General features: G+C 41.8%; 1 protein-coding gene across 1 annotated transcript in view; it reads left to right on the top strand.

Moving 5' to 3' along the window:
- Positions 1-329: 329 nt before the first annotated feature.
- The window catches only part of LOC118426805, a 13112-nt gene continuing 3235 nt past the window's right edge, over positions 330-10206 (top strand). The window contains exons 1-5 of the mRNA XM_035836326.1: positions 330-575; positions 4629-4807; positions 5539-5776; positions 7245-7403; positions 9648-9862. Of these exons, the coding sequence (XP_035692219.1) occupies positions 341-575; positions 4629-4807; positions 5539-5776; positions 7245-7403; positions 9648-9862 (1026 nt within the window). The 5' untranslated portion in view covers positions 330-340. The remainder of the gene's footprint in view (positions 576-4628; positions 4808-5538; positions 5777-7244; positions 7404-9647; positions 9863-10206) is intronic.

The raw sequence follows: 10206 nt of genomic DNA, 5'->3' as shown, positions 1-10206 counted from the left end.
TGTAGAGGGCAGGCGCGTCGCCCGTACTGGCACGTACGGGGGACGAATCCGCAGCCCGATGGTACACAAAGTTTTGTCTGCACGTAAAGTTCTACGGCGTGTCTGCGTGCTCCAAAATCCGTCGGATTCCCTACGAGTTCGTACGGAGGCGGTACTTACCACTTACGGACCCTAAATAATTGCCCACGTTTTGGCACGTAGACAGTACGTATTTGCACGTACGCCGGGTTGTGCCCTGAGCTTAAGTCATCGGTGACTAAGACATGGTTGGGAGGGACTCGCCTACACCAGCCAATCACTCAAGACAACCCATCCCAGACCACAGCTGAGTGTTTAAAACATGCGGCTGACGCAGCAGACCACCAGCCAACCACAGCCGACCTTGATCCCAGCCCACATCCGACCATGTGCGGTTATGTGTAACCGGGGATTGTTCTGGAGACAAGAATGTTCCTGTTTACTTGAAGCGTGGCGCGTGTCACGAACAGGCGCGATGTTCTCACCCCTGTCCCGCCGGGGCCTGTGTGTTCTCGCGGTGTGTCTGGTCCCCTGGCTGACAGTAGGACAGACTACAGGTATGCCTCCGGGATTCTTAATTCTACATACCTTTTTAGACAAATATTACCTAGATTAAGTATTTACGATGATGTATGATTTGCCAACAGTATTACTAAAGAGCTAAACCCTATGTAACATCAGTATATCACAGCTGATACGTACTTAATCATGTTTGCGGTTACAGAATATGCAGTATAACAAGCTACAAACTGGTACTTAGAACTTATGTTCTGCTTCAATAATAGGCCAAATAAACTATGATAATAAAATTCATCTTGGGTTCGATCCTAAACTTGCCTAGCTTTTTCAACTAGCCTCAAAGACTATCAATACGGTTTAAAGAGGCATTAGAAGGTGCTTATGAAGAAAGAATAAATGGGTGTTCGGCATGGGCATCAATTTTGAATTTGCTTGATTTTTCTGCTTGAAAATCACGAAAACCATCATTGTTTTGTGTTGTTATTCTGTGACAGCTCCATGTAAGTGAAGGTAAGGCGGAGTTTGTGCCAATGTGGCGGAAGCAGATAAGAGGTCCGGCTGCTATGCTGACGTAACCGGTTCTCCGTTCAGATAGGCCGTGTTGATGGGTGATATCCTCTGGGAGCCCCAAATAAATGAAATTTGTGCGAAAAAAACTAGAGTTCCACAACCCTATACTTCGCTAAATCATTTTACCCAAAGTCTAATCGTTTCAAGGTCTCATTAAGATGTACCCAAGGTGAGTTTGGCAAAACAATTTGCTTCATTTTGAATTGCCTTCTTAGTGCCCAGGAAAGTTAAACAAATGCCTTAACACACAGAGTATATAACGTTACGCTATATACAGATCAATGTAAATTATCCATTTTTTTCTTCCAAATCTTCTTTGACTTTGCAATTGAATTTGGCATTCTATGACATTATTAACAACTTTCCAACAAACATTTCCTTAGTTTGTGGCTGATATGTACTCATTTTGCATCTGCTTTGAAAGATTTAGAATAAAGTCAAACTTTGTTTTGGAAACGGACAAGAAATTGATGTTCGCACGGATGTGATTAAGTATAGTGCTTGGGGAGTCTGAATGAACGGAACAGATTATCATTATCAACAGTAAACAATGCCATGTTCATCACGTTCAAAATCAATATTTTTTTCTGGTTATCTTTGCAATTTTCCGTACATGTACAACAAAATTCGTATTACGACTTTGGGTTTCTAACAAGTGACTTGGTACCATCGGAACTAATATACAACCAGAAAATACGTCACCCGTATACTGTTCGGTACTTAATTCATGTACTTATTCAGTTTTACAACATTTGTGGAGGTAGTGAGGCTATATATTTATATATATTCTCAATCATTAATGTTATAAGCACTTATTGTGTCCTTTAGGCCCATTTCAGACATGGGCATATATCAAGTCCGTATGAGTTCCGTATTGACATTTTTGGGCTTAAGGGGGGGTTTACATGTGCGTATGTTTTCAAGCCACATGACTTCCGTATTGGCCCTTGATGATGATGATAATGATAATTGACTTTTTGGATATTATCAGTTTCGTCCATACGCTGTCGTACGTACAATGCGCACCTTACACGAATTTGAATCGTTTTGTGAAAGTTTCAAGTACACAGGCATACGTATATATACGCCCAGTACGCCCGATAGTATTGGACATGCACAAAACTATCATTCGTACGCATTTGGGTAGCCAAAGCGTTATAAATACGCAATACATCGGTCCCACGTTGGTCGACTGCGGTATGAAAACGCTTCATGCCCAGTACGCTGATATTGCGGCAGTGCGAGTACCTTGCGTACTTACAGCGCAAATGCAACGCACCATGAACGAACGTATAATGAATGCCCACATAGGTCACGAGTAAGTACCGTTCGTTCTGCGAGCGGGTTGCGCATAGTACGCTTACAGATGAACAGATGGGAGACCTGGTGCACCCCCGTCTTGAAATTAGCCACTGAAAGGGTATATCACCCCGTAAGGGTAGGTAAAACCCCGTTGTGTGTAAGCAAGTCGACCGATGCTAATGATGACAGATGGCGAGATCGACGCACACTCCAGATTTGTCATAAATACGAAGGTGCTTTTAAGTCCAGACAGAACAGATCTCCTCAAGATGGCAGGTCCAGGCCATGACCGACAACAACTCATGATTGCTGCCATCCAACATCAGCATGACATCATGGATCTACAACTCCATCTCCTTCGTTAAAAAGAGAGAGAAAAAAGAAGACGAGCACGCGAAAGGACCGTCTGGGTTTATCATAAATTGATGTTGGAGCTCCGAAATGCAGACCCGACGGCCTGCGGACTGCAGGATGAAGAGCTGGACCAGGTAGAAGATGTGCAACATGACTTTGTACCGGGGACGTGGAGAGATAGTCACAACTTTCAGGACACCACCAATGTTTCTGGTCCCAACAGAGACCCCGGGGAAGGGAAAATGCAGTGCCTCCAGGGACCCGGGAAGGCAAGTTTCAGAGGAACCTGCTCAAGAACTGGGTCAACTCTGAAGCAAGCTCTGTTCCATGGCAGGATGGGATGATCTAGTCTGCTTCACACAAGTCATTTTGTGTAACAGATATTTGACTTAATGTGTTGATAATACTACTTTTATGTGTGTAGAACCACATGATATAAAGGCGCAAAATAGAGACATACTACAACTTTGGAAGAGGGCATAACGTTTCATAATTATTTAATTTACGTGTTTGATGAACATCTTGAATACGTTCTACGGTGTGTATGTATACTTTATTTACAGTAGTTTAAATACCAAGATGATATAGGGAATCATTTAAGGACAAAGTGATAACAAACACAATCTTAACAGTGCATAACGTTTAATGTAAATGCAGTGTGCATCACTGCCACACTGCTTCGCAAATGAATTTCAAAAACCCTTCCCTGCTTATCAATGTTCTACTTGCACTGCCTGTAAACAAAAGTACACGTAGTACAAAGTGTTCCTCTGGCACACCTGAAATGAATTCGGAATGCAATAAGCACCAAATGCGTCATGCATGCGGTCTGCAGACGTGTACGTCCGGAATACGCCCAACATACGTACCTCATAAGCAGCTGTTCGCAGCACGGAAAATTGTGTTGCGCACTTCACATGCAAAGTATACGCACTTCATGCGAATTTGATACGCTGAAGTCGTAGTTCATATACCAGATGACGTGACGTATAATTTGATTTATCTTTAAAAAATTCCGAATATTGGACATATTGACATAATTTCATGCGAAAATCATGCGCAAGTGTGAACCCACCTTTAGGCAAAGCTCTGTTTTTACTGATGATTACTAGGTCTCACACGTGGGAAAAACTTAAAACAACTTCTTCCAGAGAACTTTATCTGAGATAAACAAAGGACAAAACACAACTCCTATGGACTATAATATACGTACAAGTGTACACAGTCACAGGTGTGTGCACACTATATGAAGTCCGTATAAGATCCGCATTGACAGTCGAACACACAACACGCACCCCATACTCATCTCAATCGTTTTGTGTCAGTTTTACGTATGCAGGCATTCGCACAGTACGGCCAGAAAGACGTACCTAAAACGGACACAAAACGATTGAGATGCGTATGAGATACGCATTGTGCGTACGACTACGTATGAAAAATGTCAATACGGACCTCATACCGATTTGATATACATGCTTTTGTGACTGCGCCTTTGAATGGACCTGTGTACGCAGTATATATTATGGAATGTACCGGTGATAATGAAGGTCGTCCTTATCGTGACCGGATGTTTTCCATCTAAATTCAGCAGGGGAAGCAGCTTGTCTGTACCGTAAAGATAGGTTGTGTGAGAGGTGTGGACATGTTTGATATATGAAAGAATGTAACCTTGGCAGACTTGTCCTGAAGCTCAGGGCCAATGTTGTTATGGATGAAATCCTTTCACATCTTCTTGACTTTTTCGTCGAAAACTGTTTTACAAACGGACAAAACTTGATGTGCGCGCGGATGCCATCCGTATGATCGTTTAAATGAAGCATAGAAGGTGTGAACTAGGTTCTTAGTTATCTTTCTTTTTTCTATAGATGACAGTTTCCGCGACAACAAAGGAACAGAGTTTGTCTTGTCGTTCGTCGAAAACTTCCAGCGCGCGGGACACCGGCCACAGCTTCTCATCTCCGGCACGAGCCCGGAGCCCACGTCGGTGGTTGTTGATGTACCACTTGTCGGATTCACCTCAGTAGTCAACGTGAGATTCGGCGAGGTAAGTTGACAACACGCTATCGGATATGATATCATGCTTCGAAGTTGTACGCATGTGGTATTGCTTTTACATTGTTGGTTTACAAAGAAGTGCAAACGCAGTTGTGTGTTCTGTGAAACAACAGTGTACTGGGGAAATCGTCCGTGATACATGGTTGTTTGACACGTATAGCTACTTATAATGTTGGGTATGGTCATGTTGATTATATGGATAACATCCTCTGGGAACACCAAAACTGAAGGGAATGAATAATAGAAAGTTTGGCAAACAGAGTGCTTTTGCTATGGAACTTAAGTGGCCTGAAAGGTGGATGAGGTCGACTGAGTATAATGGTAAACAGAACCCACGGAGTATAATGGTAAACAGAACAACAGATCCTTCATGTTTGTTCTTTCACATCTGAATTTGGGATTATATTTGGCGTTCTTCATAAATGGTATCCGCTTTCCAGTATTCTGTGTGCAATTTACGGGATATACCTGCTAGTTTTACAGTTGCTTTGTACGATTAACAGTTTTAACAGCACACTTGGAAATGGACGAAAAGTAATACACGCGCGGATATCAACCTTCTTACCTTATCAACATGCATGGCCTTGCAGATCTAAAAGCTTGATATAAAGCTTGCCTAAAGATTCTCTATCACACAAGGGAACGGACTGCACTTAACGGTGTCACATCCAACTTTTCCATCAGCAGAGGTAATGATCCTTCTCTTTACACATGACGCAGGTTGCGACAGTTAATCTCCCGCGCGATGGTGTGGAGATGCGGGGGAGTAGGAAAGGACGTCATGCGGTCTCCATTCGAGCCGAAGACGACATCATAGTTTATGGTGTTTTTACTGAACGAGACTCAACCGACGGGTACCTGGGCCTCCCCATAGACGTACTGGGGACAGAATACCTGGTGCCTTGTAGTACGGTCACGAGTAACAGACCAGAAGAGGGGTTCGTTCATATTCCTTCAGGTTTGTTTGACTACTGCGTGTCGCTTTTCTCACAAACGTCTAGCATATGTTACTGGTGGACGGAGCAAAAATGTTAACTGGTGGATTCTTATTACACAACCGAATATTTTATTCAAATGACGTATTTAATTTGGGTGATCGTCTGTCACCTTCATCAGGGCAATTCTGACAGGGTCACATTGCACTGCAGGTATAGGTGTCGATGCAGTATCCTATTTGTCCTGCTCGGCCGTCGACCCTCCGTTATAAAGTTTATTTACCCTTGAAATCTTGAAAAACGGCTCAGGCCGAATGATGTATCAAGGCTAAATAAAGGTTGGAAAAAAAAGTGGTGCGGAAATCGTCGACTGGAGCCTAAAGTCACCTATGCGCTGAGACGACCACCTAAAAGCGCTTCAGGCTCCAGACGCGGCCGGAGGGTCATCGACGAAGTAACGAAAAGACCCATGAAGCATCCTTATAAACTGTGGGGTCAAAGGTCAACATCCGGGTCATCCGGACCGAGCAGAATAAATAGTTATAGATGCGGTCCCGAAACTTCAAGTATTTACGTATGTACAGCATGGCATATTTTCTGCTGTTGTGAAAGTAGGGTGTATGCCGACAAAGACACTAACGCCACAGCAAGTAGATTTTATGAGAGAGTATCTAATGTGCGATTGTGACAACAAAACAATACGGATGAAAATTGAGGCGATAATAAATGGTATCACAACCAAAACGTCGTTTATTTCTGTATTGTTTATTTGTTTGAATCAGGCCCATGGCCCATAAAAACAGTCACAGTATTCAAGAGGTGCACAAAGTGACGCTAGTGTGTATGTGGTAGACGGGTATTATTTACCACGTTGACAACTACGGCCAAAGTACCACTTCTGTAAGTACTGTTATGGCTACAGATGTACATACCAAACTACATGTATTGTCACTTTTACAATCAAGGCTACCACCCGAGTTATTTTACAATTTTAGCACTTCTGCGATCCATAAGATATACTTGCTGTGTCCTAAATGTTTACAAGTATTTTTTTGTCAAAATCCGTCACAATATATTGTACTCTGATTGAGTTGGTAAAACTTAGTCACCATAAGTCAACTAGCCTGCCTAAGTGCCTAGGCCAGGGACTGGCCCCTTGCTCCTCTCCGTTAGACGTTTCCAGGTTGCACGGTCCTTTGCACTTGTCTCTGAAAACAAATGTTAATTCGATTAACGTTATATGGATGAAAACTGCGTGTGCATCAATTTTTTTCCGTTTTTGAAAGGTTTCCATCATTCTGTAAATTGTACAAAGTAACTGCAAAATCAGCAATGCCGTAAATTACAAAAACGGATACTGTCAGTATACAGTAGTAATAAGCCAAAGTCGTGTTTGTTCGGAATTTCCTATATCGAGTCAACTGACACAAAGGAATCTTTATCTGTGAGCCAGCTAAAACCTTTGTCTCATCCTATATTTATTGTTGGCAGAGTTCGGGCTTGTGGGAGCGTATGACAACACCACTGTCGTCATTGTACCAAGCCAACCTGTAGTGTTTGAGGACCAAAGCTATGATGCGAAGGCGAGAATTACAACAACGCTGGGCAAGATTGAAACGTTGCAGATTCAGAGCAGTGACGACTTAACAGGTAAGCGTCCATTTGAAGATACATTGGGCATGATTATACAACATTCTACATGTATGTGTGGTCATCATAGTTGAGCCTCTCCATTGGATCCTGTCATAAAAAGCAGCGAAATAAGACCTCGTTTAAGCACTTACGAAAGATCAATCTTATTTTTTCTCATTTCGCCAGGTACTACGTTATAACCATGCAGAGATGCAAGGGGGGGGGGGTATTCAGCTCAAACTCAGATAAATGCTCTATTTAACAAACCTGTCCTTTTTCTGTTGGCCCCGGCATCCATTCATGGGACCAAAAAACGATCATTGTATGTCCTTACGCCATCAACTAAGTTACTGAAGTTTAACCCTATTCAGACCGGGGGGGAGGGCTTTTGAGGCCTGCGCAAACTTTGATGCCCTACAACGCCAGAACGCCTTACGATAAAGCCACCAAATTTTGTGAGTTACGAAGTTTGACAAATTTTCCATTTTTTCGTGTTGCCATGGCAACCGTTTGTTGACAGGCAGTTTTGCCAAAAATCACTATTTTTGGTTCTAACAATTTTTTTCACATTTATTTGCTGTATTACTGCTATTTTGTTACATATATAAAATCTTATATTATCTAGCATATCTTTCATAATTATATATACATAAATTATGCTAATTTGATGACTTAATCAGCCCAAAATCCAAGATGGCGGACCGTTTGGTCAGATCAAGAATGACAAGCTAATTATCCCTTAAAACTACCTGGTATTTTTTCATCAAAAACCATCTAAATGAATGAATTTAGTCTATTTCTATTGCCCTTTGTGATTATTTGTTGCAAAAAAAGTAGTTTTAAAAATTCAAGGTGGTGGATATAATATGGCGGATCCTCGTAATTTAAATGTGCATGACGTCATTTTATGACGTCATTTTGATGTCATCGATGTTGATATTGGCAATGCAAAACGTAAATAACATTATTATTCTGTTATCTGCACTTGTTGTTACATCTTTGTAGTATATCATGAAGTTTTCTGAGAATACCCTTTTTTAATGGGCCCGGCCAATATAATCAAATTGATGACGTCATAATTCCGTCATATTACGTCAACGTAACGTCAAACGTCAAATACTTGTCAGATGTTATGTTGATATCATGTCCTGAAAATTTGGTGGCCCTACGGAACGTTCAAGAGTTATTGGATTTAGAAGTGGAGGGCCTCAAAAGTAACCCCCCACCCCCCGGCCCAGGGATGACCAAAAAAGCCCGGTCTGAATAGGGTTAAAAGATACATCTTGGCCAAAATAGGAAAGTTTGTACAATAGCTGTTATTTTTTTACCCCAACCTCTCCCAATTTTCGAGGATCTTAAATTAGATTTTGAACCACTGCGTAGCGCAACTGTGCAATCTGCCCTGCAGCACGCTGATATCAGCCGATATCAGCACGGCTGCCTGTGTTAACCGCAGTATTGCGTCGTTTGCAATTTATTGAAAGAAAATTTTGAGAGACAAATTATGCAAATCAGTGCCTTATTTGCATAATAAAGTGAATGATTGTAAAAAATCATAAAAAAACTTTACTTGCAAAGATTAAACTTATTCGGTGAAGGTATGAGATCGTTGAGGTCGTAGTTAATATTTAGTCCAGTTCACAATTGTCAAAGCTAGTGGAAGTGAATATTCAAATTTGGCATTTGTTATCATCTATGAGCTGAATCTTTAAAAGGACAAAAATGAAACACAATTAGCTCTTTTTAGTCCAATCACCTTTGAAGGCGCATATAGTTTCGATTATAACATAACAACGACATTTATACTAGGTTTGAATAATTCGCTGTTACAAAACGTATAGTATATTAGATTGATGGTTTAAAAGGGGGAGGAAAATGTTGAATTCATTAACTTACTATCTCCAGAACAAAACATTTTCAGTAGTGATTTGTCATGAATTCAGCGATCGACAAGCATGATATAGACAACGAAAATGATGGCTAAGAGCTGCCCAAGTCCTACTTACCTCTACTCCGCAAGGAGGCGAGGTGAGGGGCAGAAGATCCATGCAAGTCTTGACCTAGTTCTCGCAACTCTCGCGAGAACTACATCACTCCGTGATCAAGATGGACTGATAGCCATCGAAAATTTACGTGTACGTACGTGAGTTTGCCTTTCAAAAGGTATTCCCTGATTGATGAGAAAATCTATTAACTGTGTACATACGTGAATGGTGAATCTCTTCAACGAAAGAGAAAGAAAAAAATGTTTTCTGTTTACAGGATCCCTCATCATCTCCAGTAAGCCCGTAGCTGTTCTGAGCGGGAACGTGTTCGCCAGTGTGGGGACCCGGGCCGAGGTGAGGGGCTCCGGGGCGCACATCGCGGAGATGATCCCTCCCGTCAGCACCTGGGGGAAACAGTTTGCTCTGGTGCCGCTGAAGGAGAGAGACAAGGGAGACGTCTTTCGCGTCCTGGCTTCCAAAGACAATACTCAGGTTTTTCAAATTTATCAAAAATGCGACGGCATATTAGACAGACCTATAGGCAGCACAGCTGATTGCATAGGTATGAAAATAATATAACATAACAATGGTACAAGACAATGTCACATAAGACAGTATATACATGATGATATTAAAGAAACACGAAATGAAATACTACGGAAGTTTGAGAGTGAGGTCAGAGGTCGAAATTTAGGTAATAAGAAACTATTTAAAATACTCAGGTTTACAACACAGGCAAGCGCACCAGTGGAGAAGCAAATTCCTGCTAGTACGTACTGTTAGGATTAGGGTTTTGGCCGGTGATATTGTCGGGTATAGGGCCCTCCTAATACCTC

This window comes from Branchiostoma floridae, chromosome 12, assembly GCF_000003815.2.
Source record: "Branchiostoma floridae strain S238N-H82 chromosome 12, Bfl_VNyyK, whole genome shotgun sequence".
NCBI lineage: Eukaryota > Metazoa > Chordata > Leptocardii > Amphioxiformes > Branchiostomatidae > Branchiostoma > Branchiostoma floridae.
Note: the sequence above shows the minus strand (reverse complement) of the source record. Positions and strands in the feature narration are given on the sequence as shown.